This window comes from Melanotaenia boesemani, chromosome 13 (assembly GCF_017639745.1).
Source record: "Melanotaenia boesemani isolate fMelBoe1 chromosome 13, fMelBoe1.pri, whole genome shotgun sequence".
Classification (NCBI taxonomy): Eukaryota; Metazoa; Chordata; class Actinopteri; order Atheriniformes; family Melanotaeniidae; genus Melanotaenia; species Melanotaenia boesemani.
Genome location: NC_055694.1, coordinates 21226811 through 21251022, shown reverse-complemented (window position 1 = coordinate 21251022; position 24212 = coordinate 21226811). Strand labels below are relative to the sequence as shown.

The 24212-nt window shown below is 37.1% G+C and overlaps 1 protein-coding gene across 1 annotated transcript in view; it reads right to left on the bottom strand.

Moving 5' to 3' along the window:
* cacna1db (calcium channel, voltage-dependent, L type, alpha 1D subunit, b) overlaps nucleotides 1–24212 on the bottom strand; it is a 90773-nt gene that overhangs the window by 13094 nt on the left and 53467 nt on the right. Inside the window, exons 10-39 of the mRNA XM_042004362.1 lie at nucleotides 16730–16817; nucleotides 16513–16539; nucleotides 16096–16256; nucleotides 15756–15981; nucleotides 15062–15269; nucleotides 14721–14841; nucleotides 14427–14541; nucleotides 14219–14279; nucleotides 14027–14087; nucleotides 13501–13654; nucleotides 13155–13284; nucleotides 11834–11893; nucleotides 10967–11073; nucleotides 10464–10551; nucleotides 10211–10318; nucleotides 9975–10027; nucleotides 9723–9869; nucleotides 9250–9451; nucleotides 8874–9032; nucleotides 8654–8764; nucleotides 8234–8311; nucleotides 6137–6178; nucleotides 5206–5334; nucleotides 3265–3330; nucleotides 3016–3107; nucleotides 2747–2906; nucleotides 2499–2626; nucleotides 2227–2323; nucleotides 2007–2109; nucleotides 1206–1307 (exon numbers count right to left, since the gene is read on the bottom strand). Of these exons, the coding sequence (XP_041860296.1) occupies nucleotides 1206–1307; nucleotides 2007–2109; nucleotides 2227–2323; nucleotides 2499–2626; nucleotides 2747–2906; nucleotides 3016–3107; nucleotides 3265–3330; nucleotides 5206–5334; nucleotides 6137–6178; nucleotides 8234–8311; nucleotides 8654–8764; nucleotides 8874–9032; nucleotides 9250–9451; nucleotides 9723–9869; nucleotides 9975–10027; nucleotides 10211–10318; nucleotides 10464–10551; nucleotides 10967–11073; nucleotides 11834–11893; nucleotides 13155–13284; nucleotides 13501–13654; nucleotides 14027–14087; nucleotides 14219–14279; nucleotides 14427–14541; nucleotides 14721–14841; nucleotides 15062–15269; nucleotides 15756–15981; nucleotides 16096–16256; nucleotides 16513–16539; nucleotides 16730–16817 (3384 nt within the window). The remainder of the gene's footprint in view (nucleotides 1–1205; nucleotides 1308–2006; nucleotides 2110–2226; nucleotides 2324–2498; nucleotides 2627–2746; nucleotides 2907–3015; nucleotides 3108–3264; nucleotides 3331–5205; nucleotides 5335–6136; nucleotides 6179–8233; nucleotides 8312–8653; nucleotides 8765–8873; nucleotides 9033–9249; nucleotides 9452–9722; nucleotides 9870–9974; nucleotides 10028–10210; nucleotides 10319–10463; nucleotides 10552–10966; nucleotides 11074–11833; nucleotides 11894–13154; nucleotides 13285–13500; nucleotides 13655–14026; nucleotides 14088–14218; nucleotides 14280–14426; nucleotides 14542–14720; nucleotides 14842–15061; nucleotides 15270–15755; nucleotides 15982–16095; nucleotides 16257–16512; nucleotides 16540–16729; nucleotides 16818–24212) is intronic.

The window sequence follows — 24212 nt, the reverse complement described above, 5'->3', positions numbered from 1 at the left end:
ACTCTGAGTGATTTTCTTTATAGATTTTTGATCATACCTTTAGTAAAAAAAAAAAAAAAAGTTTGACAGTAACCTGATTGATGAATTTTTCTAACAGATGTTGGAAATTTATAATTATACACCTCCTGCACACAATAATGTCACATCCACATAAGGTAGGATTTTATGGTTTGGTGGGAGCTGGATTAATTATAGATTAATTATAATTTATAGAATTATACACTGCAATTAAGTTTATTGGCAGAGTGGTGTTGTTCATATTTTTGTTTATTGATCTCTCTGCAGGTGAAATTACAGTAACGAGTAACCTTTTCCACAGAAGCAGAAAGCAGCCATGTCTGCAACTATTTCTTTTCAATGCTATTATCAGGAGATTATGAAGCTTGTTTTCACATAAGTACATTTTTCTCATTATCTAAAATTAATTAGCCTGCTATTTTCCTAAGATAACCACCTAATTTTTGTTAAATGATATTGAGTTATGTTTTCTCTGTTTCACAATATGTGATCAATGTGAGCTCAAAGTGAATGATTAGTACACAATTTAGTTGGGAATTAGCTCAAATGGTCAAAGTCTATAACAATAAGTTAAGATATACATCTATTATTCTATTAGCTTCCTGGCATTAGCTTTCCTGGACTCTGGACCAAGGATACAAATTATTCCTCTACGTTCAGACAACAAGCCTTGTAATCTTGAAATAACAAGGTAATAAATTCAAGCTCCTGTACTTTTCTAACCCTGATTTTTTGAAGTAATTTTGAATTATATGCGTTATTTTAAAGGCTGTTAAAATAATAATAATAATAAAAAAACAATTCTTTTAAATTGATATCTGCTGACCTTCAGTAAATTTTTTCCTGACATATATTCTTCTGTATCCCATGCTTCTTATTCCTATGACTAAATGTAAGTACGACAGAATTGTTTTGCAGATTTCTTTGTTCATCAGTGCAAATAAACAAAGAGACAAACATTTGTTAATTAATCTTTTGTGACAAAGGAACTTAATGTCCTTGTTATAAGTCATTTTAGCCAATGCAAGCTGTGTCTCCTCAAATATGTTTGTCTATATGATTAATTCTTTAGAAATATCAATACACTCCAGCAGTGAACATTTAGATAAGCAGTGAGTGAGTGAATGGTACAGAGAAAAGACGGAGCATTGTTTGCACAAGCACTGTTTTGTGTAATGACCACTGACCGCCTGCAGGAGGGACCACTTGATCCAACAGCTTCATGCTTGTCCTCTTCCAGATTTTCTTGATCACAGCTCTGAGCTCCTCGTTGGCTTGGTCCAAGTTACCTTAGATACAGTAAAAGAGATTAAAATGTTTACTTTCTTGGCATTTTTGGTTAGTAGCACCATGTCATTGATGAATTGGTGAATAAACATGTATGTGGCTGATCATTTACAACAATCACAACACAATCAAAATGACCAAACTTTAAGATATTTAACTATAACTTAAATAGAATGTACCAGAAACATATTTAGTAATCAAAACTAAATGTTATGTTTGGTGCAATGATTTATAATTATCAGAGATCCTTCTCGGTCTCATGCTGCAAACATATCTTGACTTGAACTGAATGTCTTTATCGCCATCTAGTGGCAAAATATAAATACTACATTTGTTAACATTTTTAAAATTTTATTTTTTTTTGTGTATGAAACATCCGTTCGCTGCTAACAGCTTGCTTGCTTGTGCACTAAATTGCTCTGTTCATGACTCATGAATTCAGTGTGGATTAAAGTGTTGTAGTGGATTCTCTAAGACGTGATCTCAAGCAGGATTTATGTCTGCAGGCTAAAGTACACATAACAGGTAATGCTGAGCCCATCAGCCTGACCGGTGCTCCTTCTTCAACCAATATCATCATAATATTTTATATAAAGTTGAATTTGTGTGAAGAAAATACAACATTTACCCATACAGCAACAATTAATACAAAAACAACTGAGAATTTTGTAGATTTCTGGTGACTTAAAACACACACTTACCCTCAGTTTTGATCTTCAGAGCGGTGCGGACCAGAGCAAACAATGTAGCATTAAACATTACAGTCCCGTCACTGTTGAGGGGCATGTTCATCGCCACAAGTCGCTGCAACACAATTCAAACTTCAGATGAATGTGGAGGCATAAAAGGAAAAACTGAAAATGTGAAAGTAAAGCTACTGCATACAAACAGTGTGTGTGTTTATGAGTTGTAGAAGCGCACCTTACAAGCAACTCTGTGAGGGCAGAGCTTGCCGAAGCCCAGTGGAGGTTGGATCCTCCTCAACAAAGTTACCACATCCAGATGTTTTATTCTGCCCCTAGCAACAAGGTACATTCAAATAAGATGCATAATACAACAAAGCAGTTTTCACTACAAAAACATGAGAAGTGACAAATACTAGTTAGTGTACTTCAGAGAGCCATCACATGTATATCAAGTTTCTTTGTAGTAGAATACAGTACATGGGATATTAATGGGTTCAATATACTAACTTGGCTTCTGGATCATATTCAGACCAGATCCTTTTAAACTCATCCAGATGGTGCGGTCCAAGAATGGACCAATCACGGGTCAGGTAATCAAAGTTATCCATGATAACTGCTACAAAGAGGTTGATGATCTGAAACAAAAGCAGGCAACATTTCTTCTGTGGTGTATAATGGAATACAGTACTGAAAAACATTTAAATCCAGTTTAAAACAGATCTGGCACTGGAAACAGGGAGCTTTCTGAAAATTACCAGGAAAGCACAAAGCATGTAGAAGCTGATGAAGTAGATAATAGCAAAGTTGCTGCCACAGGTTCTCTCCTCTCCAGGGTTGTAGTCCGACTCCGAGTCACACAGCTTCCCTGGCAGACAGGCCAGCATGATCTCCTGCCAGGCCTCCCCTGTGGCACACCTGACAGGAAAAAAACAACAGCACAGCTATTGAATCCATTTTCTGTCTGTGCATGATGACTTTGATCACGCTTGCTAGCTAGCAGCTCGATTTTCAAACACATGCAGACCTGAAGAGCATCAGGACAGCTTGGGGAAAGGTTTGAAAGTTGTTGTTGCGGTTGATTTGTGTTCCATCCACCATTGCTATTTTACCAAAGACCTAAAAACAAAAGAAAATAAAAAAGCAAATGGCTTATCTGTCAATAAAAAAGAGAACCTAAAAAAAAAGAGGGGGGTCACATAAATTACAGCTATGAAACCACATATAACATAAAACAGTTAGTCCAATTTTCCTTACACATGTTAAACAATGTTACCTGCATTCCAATTACAGCGTAGATGAAGAACAGCATGGCGATCAGCAGAGCGACATAGGGAAGAGCCTGGGTGGGAGAAGAGACAGAAAGCATACATTGATTCTCTAGTTTGAGAAGTAGACATTACAAACTTGACCTTTTTGTTGCAAAATGTGAAACTGGTACAAAAAAATAATCTGCTAACATTAAGTTGTCAGTGTCTGATGTTCAGACATTTATTTATTTATTTATTTATTTATTTTTTACTAATTCCTAAGTAAATTTATTTTTATAACTATACTACTTAATGCTAAATTAACTGCAAAAAAGGAGTACAATCTCAACAAACATTATGGTTTGCTTATTTCTTTCTTCTTCCCAGAAGTTCCAGTGGGTCCAATGTTTTCTTGATGGGTACACATTTTAAATGTGGATTTTATGTCCTTGCTAACATTTTAATGGATATTTATAGACTCTTTGTTTTGTATGACTGCAGTCCTGTCTGTGACGATTGTTGACTCAGTGCTGCAGTGCAATTTCCTGGGTAAGCAGACAATTATTATCTTATCTTAAAACAACACATTGCCATCAAAATATAGTTTTTCCTGGATTACTGGCTGCAGAGTCCCACTCCCTCAACTAAACATACAAAATGTGCTAGAGACACAAACCCTGACACAAACTGAAATATATCACTTTTAAGTGGATGGACCTAGAAGAATCATTTCCAGTCAGTTTTATTGTTGATCTTCTGTACCTTTGAATTCGCTTAGCGGACAGACATCATAACTCCTCACAAGTTGTGATTATTTCAGAATGAGAAACAACTTTATCCTCTTCTCTCTCTGAGCATATTAAGTAATTATCTTCTAATCTAACTGGTTGAAGCTTTGTGGGTGGGCAAAACGTGCTGTAAACGTGTAAGCTCCCACTGCCAGTGTGGAAAATGACTGAAGCTTGTTTTTGAGCCTTGCATCACCTCCAATATATGAGTTCAAGCCAGAATGAGGTGCAGGATATGAAGGTAAGCAGCACAATGAATCACCACATCAAAACGCCTCTGTTTGCTAAATATGCTGATTACCTGCAGTTGTTCAGCCTTACAGATCATATCACATTTTCAGTTCTTCATTGGAAACATTTATTTTTCTGTGTACTCATGTGTTCACAGATGCAGACGTGGGAGGTTTCGTCAAATTCCAGCAGAGGCTAAACAGCTGGAAACTGCTTCTGTTTGTACACAAAGTGTGAATTCCATGAGGGCTGGTAAATGCAAACTATGGTTGTTTGTGTGAGTAACCTTGTGTTTCCGAGCGGCTGTTGAAACAACCAATGGGTACTCTTGGTTGTCCATTGAACAAATTCATCAATCTAAAGTACTAATAGCTAAATTTGACCATAAAAGGAAGTCCCAAAACTGATTAAGTTTCTTCTGCATAAAAATACTTAAACATGCACATTTTTATTCTATTTTTCTTAAAACTTTGGGTCATATTTGATTACATTTTTATAACTCATTAGATACTCCATGAAACATGGGAAACCCTGGCACTGTCCCTTTTATTTTGTTTTATTTTGCATTCATGTGCTGGGTCACATAAACAAAAAAAAATCCATCTGTACCAAACAAAACTTTTGGTTTTGTGTGCATTTTAATGAAAGACTGTTACTAAGTTATAAATACACCACTGGATCTACAGGTTACAAATAGTGTTGCTGTGTCACAGATTCTGTTCACACAGAAATGCTGCAACAAAACAGAACTTATTAAAATGACAACTTAAACACACATCAACAGTCATACAGAGTGTCGAAAACTGAATATGTGCAAACAATCAGTTCCCTGTATAATGAATGTCGCCATTTTACATGTTAACCTCACAAATCAAGAGCACTCTGCAGCACTATCAATTGTTTTGGTGTCTTCTCTTTTTTTATTTTTTAATTGTTCTACAACCTCACCTGGAAGGATTTAATGAAGGTCCACAGCAGAGTCCTGATTCCCTCCCCCCTGCTCAGCAGTTTGACCAGTCGCATTACTCTGAACAGGCGGAAGAAAGTGATGGAGATGCGAGCACTGTCTTCTGTATTCTGAAATTAAAGAGATGAAGAGCACAATAATAAAGCTTTGTGCTGCTCATTCATTCATGTAGTCGGTCAGACATGCATTCTTTCAGCCATGAATGAGGCTGTTTAGTTAGCATGCAACAACAGGGTGATTCCAAGCCTAACTGAAAAATAAAAGTGTGTCATCTTTTATCTTTACAACAATTAAAATGCATGCAGACTAACCATGTCTTAAACCCCATGTCATTAACACGTCTGGACAGTTTTCACACACTGTACATTTAACTGCAGATGATGCATTAAAAAAACAGACAACAGGCAGAATTTCTCCAGTCTTTAGACAAACTGATCAACGGATTTCTTTAGGCTTGATGCAAACACAAACATGTAGCTTTATCAGTCTTGTAACATCACAAACACAAGAACCTTTAACAACAAACGTAAACACAGGTCAGTTCATTGTCAAGACAATGTTGGAAACCTGACTGCAAAAATTTCCATCAAGCTTATTTAACAAGATAAAGAATGAAAAGAAAAAACGAGCATAAAGTGTCATTGTTTGTGCCATGCCATGCACCCAAACATGACAAAGAAAAACAAATGTTAGGAGTCTGAAACTCGGGCCAAAATGCAATAAACCAGCAGGATTAAAAACGGGACTTTGACGAACATTAAGAGTTCAAAAACAAACCCTCAGACTTTACTGAATTATTACAACCAAAGCATCTCAATGCATTCAGCAGTAACTTAGCAGCAGTTTCATGACAAAATGGATGATAACAGAGGGGTGACAGTCTTGAATGAAAGAGGAGGGGCTTCATCTTACCCCTGGTTCCACTATCACCTTCACAACAGGAATGGCTGCCGACTTAAAACCAAAAGTCTAAAGTTATTCCAAGTTACACAAACCAACTGTACAGAATCCAGCAATTCACAGGTCAGATCTACTGCAATCATCACATCATCACCACCTTTGTTTAATTTATCATATAATTACAGACACACACACACACACACACACACAGAGGCAACCTTATAAAAAATATTTAAAAAAAACAATACAAATTACCTGCAAGAACACAAAAACCTGTCATGCAAAAGCTTTACCACATGATCTCAGCAGTAACACCAAATATACAACAGATGCGTACCATGCTTCAGGAAATACAATTTTTCTCTAAGATCTCATTAGACTCAACTGACTGCATGCTACAACTCTAAATACATTTAAAGACTTAACCCTACTCACAGGGCAACTTGTGCCTTTTTCCATCTTGTTGACAGTTTTCAGATAAAAGCATTGTTAATGTTGAACTTGTAAAACCAGACGGCATGTTCTCAGTAAAATGTGCATAAATTTATTGGGAAATGCTCACTGGTTGCTCAAATCAGCTTATAATAAGCAAGCTTTCTTTTACAGGATTCATTCTGTACTGTAGTCTAATATAAAGTGTGATGGATAAAGGCTTGCTATGTTCACTTTAATTCAGACATTCACTCATGATGTTTTAGGACAAACCAACATCTTGACATGGAAATGCTGGCGGAAAGCATGAAATATATTGACATGATGTGAGCTGCAAACCAGGACACAGAGTGGCCTTGCAGTTGCAGAACAGAAGATTTAGCCGATTAAGAGATTACAAGTATGATTCATGATCACATGTTAGATAGTTAAACTACGCTGCATTCAAAAACAAAAGCTACCCCAAAAAAATGAAACAATCAGTTCTTAGCTTAAAAAATAAAGTAGGACACTTTTAACATGTATTATTAACATTTTTATGTAAAAATATGCACTTTATTAATGAAATATTGAAATAAATGTAATGCTTTTTTTGTTTCCTATATAATGTGTTTGCTAGGGTTCACAAGAGCTACAACAGATGCATTTAAAAAAAAGTTGTGATCTCTAATGCAGCTCTGATGCTAAGGCAAGGCACTCTTGCTGGGGATGGCACAGTAAGACGTATGATAAATGGTTACTTACATTGATTTCAGTGATGGCAATGTCAACCACGCTACCCACAACAATTAAGGCATCAAACGTGTTCCATGCATCAGCAAAATAGTTCTGCAAGCACAGGCAACAAAGACACAGAAAAAAAAGAAAAAGAGAGACAACAAAGCAAGAAGGAAGAGGAAGAAGAGGTAAAAGAAGACAAAAGTTGTGAAAGCTAGACAAAGAAGTACATCAAAAAGTTGAGATTGATTTAACAGCGTAAGGATAAAAGTCAGTCTGACTGCTAGAATTTGTGAGAACGCCAACATTTTCTCAGTAAGTTTTTTATTTTGATAGTCATTTTTAGGTTAGTTTACGAATGACCAGAATATATTGATAGCACTTTTTAATTATGCTGTTGGTGCATAATGCTGTATAATGGTGTATAATGCTTATTGAATCCACAACAAATCTTAGAACCCTGTAGGTGTTATCTTCAATTAAAGTCCTCTGACAAGTCTGGAGACCACAGTAGATAATAGAAATCTAGATCATGGATTTCCAAACAAAACTACATATTCTTACAGATTATTAAAACAGAATATTTGTTAAAAAAAAATAATAAATGACAGATAGTGTCAAGATTGCATTGTTTTCCTTGATTTCTTTAAGCTACATGCAACAAAGACCAATTTGGACAACAAATTGGACATCAGCAGACCCCAAACAGAAACTAGAAACTCCCAGTACTAAATTGTTGCCTTGTCTTTCCTAAAAACATATATAAATTCATATACCATAGATATGTGTTGAGGGAGATTCTGTCCCAAAAGACTACCTTTATGAGCAGAGACTGGTCAACATGGAAATAAGACAGGAAGGAAAGAAAAGAGGAAAGATGTGAAGGAAGGAAAAAAGGAGGGTGGCAGCAGCAGTGGGAGAGCAGGATCAACGGAGTTGTACATACTGACGTCTGTCTACCTGGCTGAGTATGATGTCGACTACACTGCCAATCACCACCAGAGCATCGAAGACATTCCAGGCATCCCCGACATAGCCCTAAATATGGCAACATACACAACCAGCAGGAGGAGAGGGGTGGGCAGGAGAGGAGGGTGATGTAGGAAAGCATAGAGGGTAGAAAGGTTATAGTGGGCTGTAATGGTAGGTGACGACAAGGAATTAATAGAAGAAGAGTCAGCTGGTGACCATGACTGGAGGTGGGAGGGAATGGTGGCTGAGGATTTAAAATAAAAAATATCTTCAGGTAAAATCATTGTAAAGGGGAGATGGCTTAAGAACTTGGGATTTATTTGCATATATCTGCTCATAATGCAGTCAAATGCCACAAATAAGGCATTTCTAAGAAACAAAATCATGTGGTGGAGAGAGGAAACTCACTCTGGGTTTGAACGCAATGAGCTTAAAAATCATCTCGACAGTGAAAACTCCAGTGAAGACCATGTTGAGGATGTCCATGGCATAGTTAAAGAGATGAGATTGGCCATGGTGCTGAAAAGACAGCAGAAAGATTAAATATGTGTGTATGCATTTAACATGAATGTGTTTATTAACATGCAGTAGATGCCATAGTGTTTAATGGGAAGAAGGTGAATCTTACCTGAATGGCCAGACACAGGGTGTTGAGGATGATTAGGACAAACATGACATACTCAAAGCCGGTGGAATTGACCACATACCAGAATTTGTACTGGTAAGGATTTTTGGGAATGTAGCGGCGCAGAGGCCGAGCTTTAAGTGCATACTCCACACACTGACGCTGTGGTGGGGTTAATGGAAAAAGAGAGATTTATTTATTAAAAAAAAAAAAAAAACACTAGGATACAGCTTATCATTCCTTCTTGTTTTTTAAAGAACACCTCAGTCGATTTTAAAAATAAGTAGATTTCATTGTCAGTAATGGCAGCTAAATTCAACAAATTAGTCCTGAAACAATATGAAAAAACACACAGACATCCACCATAAGACCCCCCTACCTGGTTCTTATCCAGCTCACAGTTTTTGTACTCCTTCTCTCCCTGCTCCTGAAAGGTAACGATGACAAAACCTACAAAGATGTTCATCATGAAGAAGGCAATGATGATGATATAGATGATGAAGAAGATGGATATCTCAACACGGTAGTTGTAGATGGGGCCCATGTTCTCTCTGTTAGAGTCAATAGCCTTGTACAACAAACTGTAGGGATGCATAAAAAAAGAGAGAAAGTCAAGATGAGAATTAGTTACTATTCATATCCACTCTGACTCTTAAAACTTTCCTTTGATTCTCTCATTAAGATCTAATGCAACACATGAGTATGCATCATTATTGCATCCACAGACAGCTATTATTTAATAGACTTGATGAAGGCTGTCAATGTTTCTTTACTTTTGGTTATTAAAACTGGCGACGGGATCAAAAAAGAAGGTGAATAAAATACTACCACTCAAATATAAACAATGCTTACGTGGGCCACCCTTCAAAGGTGGAGACGGTGAAAAGAGCCATCATGGCCATGAGGACATTGTCAAAGTTGAAGTCACTGTTGTACCAGATCCTCTCTTTAACCATGGGCAGTGCTGTGTCCCCATTGTTATAGAGAATGTATGTCCCCCTAGGATTAAATAATAAAGTTTAATCACATACTGTAAAAACACACATGAAAAAAACACACTGTCCTAAAAAGAAACATGACAAGATAAAAGAAAAAAAAACTCACTTGCACTCCTCTGGACTCGACTTCGCATCATCAGTGCATCGATAGAATTTACCCTTTACAAAAAACAGAAAACAGAGGGGTTTTTTTTTATCATAAAACCCTTCATTTCCATATAAAATTTAATTTTTTCTTATTTACTTAAAAAAAACACTTTATTTGGTGACCCAAAAGAGGAGCTGGATTATCATTAATTGTCACCCTGTTACCCTACTGCATAGAGAACTTTTTTCCTATACCTTGAATAGCTGAACTCCGATACAAGCAAACATGAACTGGAGCAAAGTGGTGACGATCATGATGTTGCCAATGGTCCTGATGGCCACAAATACACACTGTACCACATGCTGCAAAGTATAAAGTTGTAAAGCTTTCAGAAGAAATGCAGATCTGTATTAGAAGCAAAGCTGCACAAAAATGCTAAATTCTCAAGGAGAACCAGACACATTATTTTAGCCACACAAACACTGCACCATGTTGAATTATTCTGACCTTAAGTCCCTTGGCTCTGTTGATGGCCCTGAGTGGACGGAGAACTCGTAAAACACGGAGGATCTTCACCACTGAGATAGCAGAGGACCTGTGGAAGACAGTGAAACATACATCCGTTTGATTTATTTAATAAAAGGATGTCACAGAAATATTGTTCTCTTTGTGGTAACATTTTCTAATGCATTTTGAACACTGGAGTAAAGTGACTGCTCTTGTTTAGTTGCTTGGGAATGGTGGGACACATACAACATCATAAAATCACAGTTACTTTTACTCTTGCTTTTCAATCAGTTGTGTTCTACGTATTTTCATATTTAAGTCCAACAGGACACAGTTTGATCTATTGTCACAGAATACCATAGTCACATTTAAAAAGAAATGTTATACTATTTTTTTTTTTAAATGTGCTACTTATAGAATAATGAGCAAAGTTTATACTCAATGGTACCTTTCACAAAGAAATAATAAAGAAGAAAAACTGAAAGTGTTGTAATGATACGTACTGAATGCCGAAGGAAACCAGAGACACACCAACAACTAGCAGATCCAGTAGGTTGAAGTAGTTCCTGCAAAACGCTCCTTTATGAAGGAAAGCTCCAAATGCTGTCATCTAGACAGACAAGAAATTACGGTCAGGACTAAAAACCATCATGAACACAAACAAGAAGGGGGCCCATTTTTATGAGATTTACATTTTTATTCAGGTTTCTTTTTGAAATGCAGCTATCAGCTCTCTGCTTTGAAATAAAATCGTTATAGATGTTTTCTCTCTTTATCTTAGGGAAGCAATCTGTTAACAGAAAAGTCCCTCTGATGTTGGTGAATGATAACAACAGGAAGTATTTTGAAGACATATATTTAAGCTAAGATCAGTCATACTCGGTGTAAATAGACAAGCATGGACTTTTTAAATGAGGGCATTCAAAAATGCATACATGCACAGGGTGGTACACACACATACATACAATGGTTTTTATATACGTAAACAATGCACAATGTTAAGATGGTACATGAAGAGCTGAATTAAAGTGACTATACTCATTTCCAAGTAAGTAAAATATAATACAATAACATTTTTTGTGGATTTCATCAAATATTACTCAGTGTAATCAGTGTAGTCAGTGTATATGTTAGTGTGTGTGTATATATATATATATATATATATATATATATATATATATATATATATATATATGATTTCTCAAAATTTGACAACACGTTCACCACACTGACAGCTTGACGCTATGACAACAAAACGAGCAGGAGGCCATTCTGCCCAAAAACTAGAGATAGAGAAATGAAGGAAGGAAGGATGTGTGCAGCAAGCTCAGAAGAGGTGGTTTGTTGTTGTTGCAGTTGTTATTCTTTACCTTAATAAGGATCTCAAATGTAAACATACTAGTGAAGACATAGTCTGCATAGCCTAGGATCTGAGGAGGCAATCAGAGTGACATAAGCACGCAGGGTTACTGAAGCTCTACCCAGCACAGCACAGCACGTACAGGACATTTACCTTCAACAGGATCTCAACAGTAAAGATTGCGGTGAAAGCATAGTCAAAATAACCAAGTATCTGCAAAAAGCAATGCACAAGTTCAAGTCATTCCAGAATAACAATACACAAAGTGACCTATCAAATACTCAATGTTTGGTTTAAACACAGAAAGAACAGAAACGAATCCTACATGGAGAAGCTGCACTGGGCAGTGTTTAATGGTAAAAAAAAATAGTCTCGGTTCATAAGTGTGGGAACAACAGTTTAAGATTCTCTTAAAGCAAAATAAAAATAAATCCCAGCAGTAAATATCTTCTAAATCTGTTTATTAGAGTGCTACACTCACCAAAGGTTGATCTTCAACCTTCAGATACTGGGTTTTTTCCTTTTGTAGAGGATGTAACTAAGCAGTAAAAGGCAGTGGTAGCATTTACAGTGTAGGTTTTCCACTGCACAGTAAGGCAAAGTTGTTCATTTTATCCAAGCTACTATCCAAGGTGTGAAAAAAAAAAAGAAAACTTGAAAATCATTGAGATAAACACCTCACTGATCTTGACAGCTGTATAGCTGCACAGATACCTGCACAGATAGCCCTGCCAAGTGCTGCCAATCAAGGCTTTGCTGAAATGTAATCATAACATGGTACAGTGCAGCACAATCGAGAGGACAAATCTGAGCCCACAGAAAAGAACTTATTTCTACTTATTTATATTTTCCAAGTTTAATGTCTTCATGTTCCATAATTTCTGGTTTCTAGCATCCTTACAATTTATATTACATTACCATTTGGATCTTCTTATAGTTAAAATTGCCTGGTGCAGCTTGTGTTTTGTTTTAGGAAACTGATTTGTTTGAGGATTTCCAAGTTCTCACTACCGGTGCGTTCAGGATGTAAATAATATTAACACAAGTTTAAATACACATAGTAGACAAGATAATACATGTTTAAATTTAAAAGCTTTCCATGTATATATCTAGAGACTGAGGTCTCTAGATAAGTCATGTTAGTGTGACTGTAGCCACTCTGTATAGCCAGTACTATGAGAATAAAGCTGTTAAATGGAGTTCAGCCTTCATTTTCCCTAATTTAACACGTGAACATGTCCTAAGTGATTGACTGTCAGCTATAGTTAGTTAGTTAAAAAAATCTAATCCGTTTGTGAGCATGGAGAAGCCTTTATGGAAAGTTTACGTACAATGTTGCGAGCAGAGAAGTTGCGTATGGGGTCCTCAGCAGCCAGCGACACTGAACTGAGCATGATGAAGACCAGGATGAGGTTGGTGAAGATCTGATGGTTGATCAGCTTATGGCAGAATACACGAAATCTGAAAAAAAAAAAAAAAGAAGAAGAAAATTGAATAAGCAGAGAGGCAAAGGAAACAAGTTTTATAATAACATTTTGATTTCACTGATTAAGTTTCCTGTGACCCTGAATTAGAATAATAAATACAGAAAATGAATAACTGAATGATGTAAGCTGTGTTTATTGCTTCTGCCACACTGAGCTGGTGGACTGATTCCTGCTCCTTTGTCAGACTCACGGGTTGGTGCTACTGAAGATGAAGAAGGCGCTGCCCTCTGGGATAGGTGGAGTCTTTTCTTTAATGCTGAGTTCAGAGATCCTCTGAGGGCGGGGCCCTAAGGGGACTTCTGGGAGTTTGTCATTACCATCATCATCTTCTTCATTATCTGCCCCTGGAAAACATTTTTTCCAATATTAGCCTTTCATTTAAAAGATTTGTTTATCCTTTTCTATAAATATGAACATTTTTGTGTCTTTTAGCATGTCATTTAGCTCATTAACTGCAATTCTATCAATATGTTAATTAGCTAAGGAGTAAACAAGTTAGCTTGTCTACATAAACCTCCAGAAGGTCACACCTTCTACATGTTGTCTTTAAATAAAACAGCATTTCTAGAAGTTATATATTTTCAGTCAAGGCTTCTCCATCTTCCACCTCAGCTCAAGTGTAGTTGTTGAATCCTCTATTTATGTCTATTCTCAGTGTTCAACTAGTTTGGGCACAGCCTAGATAAAGTTTCTCTGTTAAAAACAAGGCACTTCACCTGGAGAGTCAGTGACAGGATACAACTCCTTCTCCGCCTCTAACAAGGCTTCTGTCGGCACCTACACAGAGAAAACCTTTAACACCCTACACATGCATATTTACTGAGATTAAAATGAAAATAGTATGATTAAACCCATGAATGGTATCATTTGAACAACTTATGAAGAAGACTCTAGCATTACTGTTTTACCTTGGTCTCACCATCCTTTGCTTCTGTTAGTTCAACTCTCTTCTTATCTACCCCTGCATCCCTGTTGGCAACAATAAAATATAGAGTAACTAAAAAAATAAATAAATAAATAAAAAAGTCAAGAGTTGAAGCCATTTTTCTGTGATGATAAAAAGAAAAAAAGAAGAGCATAAATTGATATGTGGAAAATGAATGTTTTAGGTTATACTTGGCACTATTCTTCCTCTTTTTGGCCTCTTCTTCCTCCTTCTGTGCTGTGTTGAGGCTCTCTGCATCTGCCAGGTTATCAACAGCGATGGCCAAGAAGACGTTTAGCAGGATGTCTGATCACGTGAGTTAAAGAGGAAACATCAACCAATATGATGAAATATGAATAAAAATCCTGATTAACCTTCCTGGGCTTTTTCCATATGGGACATCATAGTACAAGCATTCATTTTATGTGTTTTTTTTATCCATGTTGTGTGTGTAAGCAAGTGTGTGCCTGTGGTCAGTAGGATACAGTTTCCACAGATGAAGAGGATGATGAAGTAAATGCAGACCACCATTCCAGACGAAGCTGGACCACCATATGCCATTATACCGTCATACATCACAGTGTTCCAGTCTTCTCCTGTCAGGATCTAGGAAATAGGGTGAAGAGTGAGAGAAATACCTAAATAGAAATAAAAACTAGAAATTTTATGATGATTTTTGAGCATATTGTGTTATTGCTAGCCTTATTCAATCAGTTTTTATAGACACTGGAATTAGATATTATAATTCCTACAAACTCTGTCTTAATTGACAGAGTGCACCATAAAAGGGTCAAAACACCCATTCAGTTTAGATTAAATCACACACCTGAAACACAGTGAGCAGGGCCTGTGGAAAGTTATCAAATGTGCTCCGTTTGGTCACAGTCTCATCAAAGTTGAACTTGCCCCCAAAGAGCTGCATCCCAAGCAGGGAGAAAATAATTATGAAGAGGAAGAGCAGCAGCAACAAAGAGGCAATGGACTTCATGGAGTTGAGCAGAGAGGCCACCAGGTTGCTAAGAGACGCCCAATGCCTAGAACAGAAAAAATAAAAAGGTTTAAACAGAGGAATGCACCAACTGTGTTATAAGGAGGCTCATTTTAGGTATCAGAACCTCCCCAGCAAATGTTTTGTTTTCTTTTTTCATAATTAATATATTAATTAGATATAGCTGCATCAGCAAAGCCAGGAAATGAGCAGGAAGGATCCCAGCTAGGGTTGAACCAGGCAGATTTCTTTTATTGTCAACATCTTAACCCGTAAAGTACCCTTTTGCTGTAATAGCAGCTATATGGTGAGAGATTACTGTCACAGATGACACTTGTGTTTTACTGAAAAGAAGGGTATGGGGGGGGGGAGTAAATCAAGCTTCATCCACCTTTATAATATCCAGAAAATAAGCAGGCTTTAACCTTTACTATTACTTTAATTCTGATATTTGGATTTGTTTTACTTAATTGATGCTTTTGATTGATTTTGTATTTGCTTTTTAACATGAAGCAATGTTATTGTTGCTCACCGTGTAACTTTAAAGATTCTGAGAAGGCGTACGCAGCGGAAAACTGAGATGCCAAGAGGCGACATGATGGCCAGTTCCACCAAGATGGTCTCTATGATGCCTCCACATACCACAAAACAGTCAAAGCGGTTAAAAAGGGAAACAAAATAGGCCTGTAGGCCTAAACTGTACATCTTCACCAGCATCTCCAAGGTGAACAAGGCCAGGAGAACTTTGTTGGCTACATCTGGAGAAGACAGAAGCAGGAAATACTTTATATAATCACAAGGTACATGAGTATCAACAAATCTGTAAGAACTTGTTTTCCATAAACAGCCAACAAAAAGACAAATACAGATACCCTGAACTTCGGTTAGCCACTCCGGCTGGTTGTAGTGCTCAGAGGAGATGGTGAGAGTGTTGAGGAACACCAAGATGATGACCAGCCAATAAAATGTCACTGATTTCACAGCTGCACGGCACTTCCTGCGGGAGAAACGGTTCCACCGCCGCCACTGACGACTGACAGACAATAAAACATGAGATGAAAAAAACAAAACAAATCTAACAGGATGACAACTGATTTGTAGAAGAAGGGATGATTTTAGGAGACAAACACAATGATGAAACTTTGTGTCAAACCAGGAACAACCATGAAAATGAAAACATCAGGTATGTGAATAATTTATTTGAGGTAAAAATCAGCCATGCAAGACGGATTGAATGGAATAAATGAAGAACACACATTCACCATGCAGTGTTACAGCACAGTACTAACCTGCACTTTGACTTAGTGATTTTTTGACTGGGAAGGATAAAAGACAAGGCGACTTTTTTAATAAAAAGCTACTCCATGAGTAAATGTAAACACTGCATCTGAGCGCAGTAGGTAGAACAACTATTATGTAGTGACTGTCAGTACCAGGTTACAGTGTTCTTGGAAAACGGAAAGCCATTGAGATATCTGACTGTTGTGTGTAGCGTGTCACACTCACCACAGTGGTCCACAGCATGGTGATTTTTCCTCCTGTCCATTGTGATTCTCTGTGTTCACAGATTCTGTCTCACTCGTGGGCATGCTTGCTGTAAAATCACACACGCACACACACACACACACGCACACACAAAATGAGTAAATGAAAACATTTATAAGTTTTATGTGTTTTAAAAGAACATTTCACCAAAAAAGTCCATTTTGTTTATTGTGACTAATTTTCCTCTTGACTTCTTAATTTTCTGTCATTTAGCTTGGTCATGATTATAAATAAAAACAAAATAAATATCCAAATAAAATAGAATAAAGGTTCACAATTAACTGTACAATCTTTAGAGTTAGGGGAGTATAATACACAACCAATATAAGTCAAACTACCAGAAAGCAAAAACCAAAAAATAAAACAGGAAAAAAACAGGATAGAGCAGAAATGTTTGGAGTAACTCTCACAAAAGAATATTTTACTTCCGAAATGAAGATACTGGCACATTGCTAGTATGGGTTAGCCCTTGATCATATAGCTGCATCATGTGAAACCAACTGTTTAACCAAATCTTGAATACAGATTAAATTATTTTAATCAATCTGCATGAATCAAGTCACAGAAAATGCACAAAACTAAACCTGAGTTAAACTTAATTCAATACACTGTAGTCTTAAAGGGAACTTTCAAAGCTGTAAGTTATACTGTTCCCACTTACTGTAATTTAAGTGTCAATAACTGCGGTATCTTTTAAATAATCAATTTATAGACTACGCTCAGGTCTGTGTTCTGCAACATGTACTGATAATGTAGGGGCAGGGTTACAACAAAACAGTGGTGATCATTTGTGGTACACGTGCAGAAATATTGCCCTCATACATGAAGAATGAAAGAGGTACAAAATGATGATGATACAATGAGGGATTTGAACACAAACACACAGGAAATTCTGTTTACTTCTGATTCAAAATACAGTAAACATAGTCATAACGTTAAATAAAAACTCTTACTTTAAACATATTGTCATTTGTGTTCAAGTAATGTCATTAAAACACATATAAGCTAAATGAATTATACTGGCATTTCTCAGTCAAATGTTAAAAAACATGTCAGGTATACAGACTATGAAGTTGATTCCCACTAGTTCTGAGACTTGGTTTCGTATGTACAGACCCTGAATTCTCACTTGAATGTCATGTTACAATGCTCGCACTGTAAGATCACCAGTAAAAATTACATATAGTAAATTACTGATCCTCATAACCAGATACTGGGTATGATGTGTGTCCACTGCATGTTAAAAAAAACAAACATTTTTAATGAAAACACATCTTTAATATCAACATAGTGACTAATGACATCTATTACATAAGACTCCATTAAATGAAGGCATTGCTGAATATATTAGATAATATAATTATCTTAATTTATCAAATCCATTAAAAAAACTGTGTGTGATTTAGCAGAGCTTTGAATTTCAGCACAATACCTGCTTTCTAATTAGCATATCTTGTTGTTAGTGTTGTGACTCACTCCCATCAAGGTCCAGCTTCTTAAACCATTTAATTTTTCTGTCTCTTCCAACTGTTTTTAATCAAACAAATTAAACTATAACCAGGCAACAATGACTGAATGAAGCCATTGTTTAATTATTTTACCTTCACTGTACATAGCTGGAATTAACAGATGTTCGTGCTACTTTATTTGTTGGCTGAATCCTTAGCAGCAAGAACAAACTCACCATAAGATCCCAAGTTTCACATTTTAAGAATGGTGGCAATTTAGTCTACAGCTGGAAGGTGATCCTAATATTTGATACAGTATCTACAGTGTCTGTCATCTTATGTCTAAGCGACATCTCCCATGGTCATTTGCTTCCGCTTGCAAAAAAATGTATCTTCTCCATCTGCCATTTTCTTTGTGCTGATTCATTTTAGTTGCAATTAGGCTATGTTTGCTGGCAGGACACGATGTCATTTTCATGCTACAATAAGCCTGTATTTATTAAATTAAAGGAATTTGGGCATGATGGTGATGATGGTGATGATCAAACACGGAGCAATGGCACAAAGGGCATGCAAATACCAAAGCACTCGAAAGCATACAGAAAGCAAAGCATATGAAGGTGAGGCATCATCCAGAGTAAAGATGAAATGTCCCCATGAACATGAGTAGGGGGGAAAAAACATACACTTCCAGACACTCAAGCTCACACACATTTACCCTGTGTCTCTGTAGACTGACTGAACCAGCCAAATTTTCCTTTCTTCTTCTCAGTGAGGTCAGCCAGTGTGACCCCTTGGTGTTATCAACATGCAGTTCACACAGCCAGACAGCAGAGGAAGCAGTGAGTCAGTAAGCAGCAGAACAAGAAAGAGGTGTACAGCAAGAGACAGCTGCAATACAAACTACTGACACAGCAACTGTCTGTTGTTGAAAAAAACTACTAAACCACTTCACAAGAAATTTATGGATTTAATCTTTCCACAACAGACCTACTGTGATATCAAAGCATCAGACTATCCTGTCAAATTACAATGAAAAATCACTTGTTCAACTATAAAAATTTTAGTGACTGTCAAGTACTATATATATAAATATATATATATATATATATATATATATATATATATACATATAGTAATTCTACAAGCTAACTACAAGGTAACTATGATAATGTAATAAACAACAGCCTAAATAATGATATTAAGTTACCATGTGTGAATTTTTTACTAAATACTAGCATTAGCATTAATTTGGATCTATAAAAAGATAGTGGTCTGAAAAGTGTACTATGCATCAGACTACATCTCTTGATTCCATGAATTCTGGACACGGTCACCATATGATACAATATAAGACTTAAAATGATCAGCAATAAACAACACTTTCAGAAGATGACAAAGGATTTTAAGTCAGAGAAGAAAAAACAACTGTTAGAGACAAAAGCACAAAAGAAAAGTTAGGAAAAGAGGAACAAACTAACATTAGTCTACAGTCAGTTTTTACAAGGCACACAGACACTGCAGGATTTAAAGAAAGAGAGTTAGTATGTTTTCATCTATAAGAACAACAGCAATGGTAAAAGCAAGGCAGCTACTGAAAGACATAAACTGACAGGTGCATGTGAATTGACTCCACTATGAATGATTAGAAGGCACTGTAGAAATATTAATACAGAGAACATGAGTCTAACATGATTTACTTGCATGTTTTATGTCCCTGCACATCTAGCTTCATTAGAGTACTGAGTGGTTATTAATCATATAACCCGGCAGCTCTGTAAGTATTAAGTTACAGTGGGAAATTATTTAATTCTTATAAATGTGTCTAATTGTTTTTTTTAACTACATTTCTGTAATAAGACTTAGATTAGTCACTGACTAGTAATAACACTTAAACACTATATTTTGAAGGTATTACAAAGGTTATAATAAAAAATATTAATAATCATAACTATCATGGCGACCAACTATTTTGTTGACTTCTTATTCAGATAAAATTCACTTACAACAACAATTGGATCAAATCCATGCTTGTGGCCATTTCTTGATTTTCACTGATATAGCTAATTAGGGAAGTAGCTTTACAGGGAAATGATCCTCCTGTTGTTACTCCTGCTCTGACTGAAAACAGCTATAAGTAGTGACAAAAAACACCTGAATTCATTTTCAATTGCAATGTGATTCAGAAGTTGTTCATTGTGAATTTTATTATGAGAAGGATGATCTGAAAGAGTAATGTGAGGATTTATAAATCAGAGAAAGGAACTCACAGCTTACATAATGTAAATAATAATCTTTTAATGTTAATGTATCTGGTTGTGGTGGATTATAAAGACATTTTATACTTGTTTTCAGGCTGCAACAAAAATATTCTTGAGAAGGAAATTAGAATGGTGAATCTCTATTGACTGGCTTCTCAAGGAGGTGGGTCTTATTCCATAAAAGTTTTTCATGATGAGATGCTAAAATAAGACATGAACTTCATTTTATTTACTTTATTGAGATCATCAACATCTGATATTTCTAAAGCCTGCCACAAGGAGCTTTAATGGTTGACATACAGCTGAGATGAATGAGAGAGTAACAAACCTGGTAGATAAGATCATGGCTAAGATGAGAACCTGTCAACCCTGACACCAACTCCACCAGAAAGTCTCCTGGCTCATGTGAATGCAGCAATGTAACTATCACTGAAACCAATGAGCTGATATTCTGTTCAGCTACAGTATATCAGTATAACAGAATATTGAGATGCTTGGCCACTTTATCAGTATTGTGAAGGGTAATAAGGAGCAATACCCAAACAGATCACCAAGGTGACTGATTCTGAAAGATCTCAAAATGGAAAAAGCCCCATCCAACTATCAGCCAATGTTTCTCCACAGCATGGAAGCTCCTCTCTGGCATCATAGCAGCTAAGATAAGTGGACACATTGGATCAATACATGACAGAGGCACAGAAAGGCATTGGTAAAAAATACCAGAGGAACCAAACACCAGCTGCTGGTTGATAGAACTGTCGCCCGAGACTGAAAAACCAGTCAGACAAACCTGTGCACTGCCTGGATTGTAACCAGAAAGCCTATGACTCAATGGCACATACATGGATCCTGGAATGCCTGAAGGTTTACAAGGTCAACACTAATGAGACTGTAGCAGATCACCCTGGAGGCCATCTTGGAGCCAGGTGCAACACTCTTTGTCCAATGTGGCATATATCAAGGAGATACTCTATCCCCAGTGCTGTTCTGCATAGACCTAAACCCCCTCAGCTGATTAATCAACAAGACCAGCAATGGACCCTGACTCAGGAATGGGACTACCATCACACTTCTACATGGATGACATCAAGCTGTACACTAAGAGCGAGTGAGACATTGGCTGTGTCCGAATGTGCACCCTACTCCCTACATAATGCCCTATATAAGGGCCAGGCCATTTTAGGGGTGTCCAAATGTCCAGAGAGAAAAAAGTAGGGCACTCAAAATTACCCACAATGCATCTTGAAAAGTAGTGAGCATTGATGGTCACCAGACAGGTCAATATAGACCAAAATGCATTGCGGGCAGAAGCTCAACATGGCACAAGGAGGTGAAAAAATATTTTTATTGAATAGATATGCAACAAAGAATAAAATACCACATAAGGAATAAAAATAAAAATATTTACACTCAACTTTGAATTGGATTTGGAATGACAGCTTGACGTGTGTTGTGGTTGCCGTTGTGATGGCTGGTAGTCACGTGGCTTGCAGAGAGGAAAGAAATAGGCAGCTTCGTGTCCGAATCGCCAAAAGAATGAGTGCACTATGTAGTGTGCTGTGTAGTGCACCCCTATTTAGTGAACGAGGGGTTAGGGGGTAGGGTGGACATTCCGAAACAGCCATTGACTCACTGATCCACACTACCAGGATCTACAGCAGGGACATCAGAATGTCATTCAGACTCGAGAAATGTGGCCGAATGGTGACAAAGAAGAGGAAGGTAATCCATACAGAGGGCGTTGCACTCCCAGAAGGTAGAATACCAGATGTTGAGCAGAGAAACAAATCCTTGGAATACCACAGGCAAAATGGCAACCACAAAGAGACTACAAGAGTAAAGCATGTTCAAAGAAATCAGCTTAATGTTAAAAACAAGATCGACATTTAGCAGCTATACCATGCCAATAATCAGATACCCTGCTTGGATAGTAAGCTGATCAAAAGAGGACATTTAAACCACAAATGTTCAAATACAAAGGCTGCCCATCATCCATTGAAATTTCCACCCCAAATCCAGTGTCCATAGGATAGACACTAGTGAGTGTGAGCACTAAGACTAGTGAGCATCAAAGGATCCTAACTCTCATGTTGACTCAAAAATATATTGTGATCTATTATGATAGCACTGTAGCTCATCTTGCACGGCCCAAAATCATACATATTGGAAAGGCAAACAAATCACCAGAGGGAATGTGTTAAATTCCTGCAGGTGAATCCTTGCAGAGGCGCAAAAATTCAGAAAGACACCATAACGTGTCAAATGACATAACATGAATGTGTGTATAACATTTCCAGCTTGAGTATCACTGCAGCACACTACTTCTTACACATTTACAAAGGTGCATATTTTTTAAGATGGTCAGTTTTCATTTTGGTACAGTTTGTTCTTTGGGCTGATTCACTCTTGCACAAGATGTCCTGTTATAGCAAACTGTACCACAACTGCAGAGAGACACATTTTCTCCTTTGTAGAACAGGTAAAAGGTTTGTTAGTTTGCTTCTGCATATTGTCTACAGATGTCACATGACATTTAGTATGAATCAGTGCTAAAATGTAGAAGACATTAAAGTACCACTACTCCTGTGTATGCTGGATATGTTGAAAGCAAACATCCAACAACAGCCATCTTCGTATGTATATTTTGCATTTATGTTGAAGACAACCAAAAGCCAGTATGCAAATGGGGAACAAACAGAGCATTTTCTAACCTCTAACCTGTTTAAGCACCTTAGAGATAGATATTTGGCCTAGGTTATCAATGTGGTTAATTAAATAAGCAATAGTTTACCTTCCTCTCTTTCCTCATTTCACTTTTAATGTAACAAAGATGTCTGGCATCTTTTAAAGACAGAATTACATGCTTGGCACCTTATGGATTACTCTGTGTCCTTCATTCACTCTTGCTGTTGCTCCCCTTAAAAGAGCTGTTTCCTTTTTTGTTATTGCCCCCTGGTTCAACCTAAAGCTCTGTCTTCAGAAGGCAAAAGGTTGCCAACGTGAGCACCTTTAAAAGAAAACCGGACTCTCTATACATAAAGAAATGTATAGAGAATTCTACAGCTCACTGCAATTCTCTAATGTAAGAATTTCAAAGTAAAAGCCCATTCTAGTGTCTATTCTCTAAGTCCCTCCTCTTCTCTCCAATGATCTTCTTCTTCTTGTCTACTCTCTGTCTTCAAACCCCCTCACTCTTTTCTGAACTCATCCACAAATCCAAATCCTCTTCCTGCCAACTTGACCCTCTCCCTACACCCCTGCTTAAAGCTTGCCTCCCCTCCCTCTTCCCCCTTAGTGCTATCATCTACTCTGCAATTACTTCTGGAATCATTCCAACACCTTTCAAAAACACTTAAAAAAATGGCTGAGATCCAAAAAACTTTGATAATCTCTGTCCTATCTCTAATCTGCCCTTACATTTCAAAATTCTGGAAAAAAATTGTCACCTCACAACTGGCCGCACTCAGTTCATTCAGATTAAGTCCTTTTCCTCCCAGCCATCTCCTCTCACTGCAGACATCCCCCATGGCTCTGTCCTGGGTCCCCTTCTTTTCATCACCTACATCCTCGCCCTTGGCAATGTTTTCCAGAAACACAACATCTATTTTCACTGCTACACGGCTGACACCCAGCTCTACATCTCCGGCAAACCTAACCTCCTTTCCACCTGCCTCCCTCTTTAACTGTTTAGGCAACTTAAAGTCCTGGTTCTTCTCCAATTTCTTCAAAATTAAT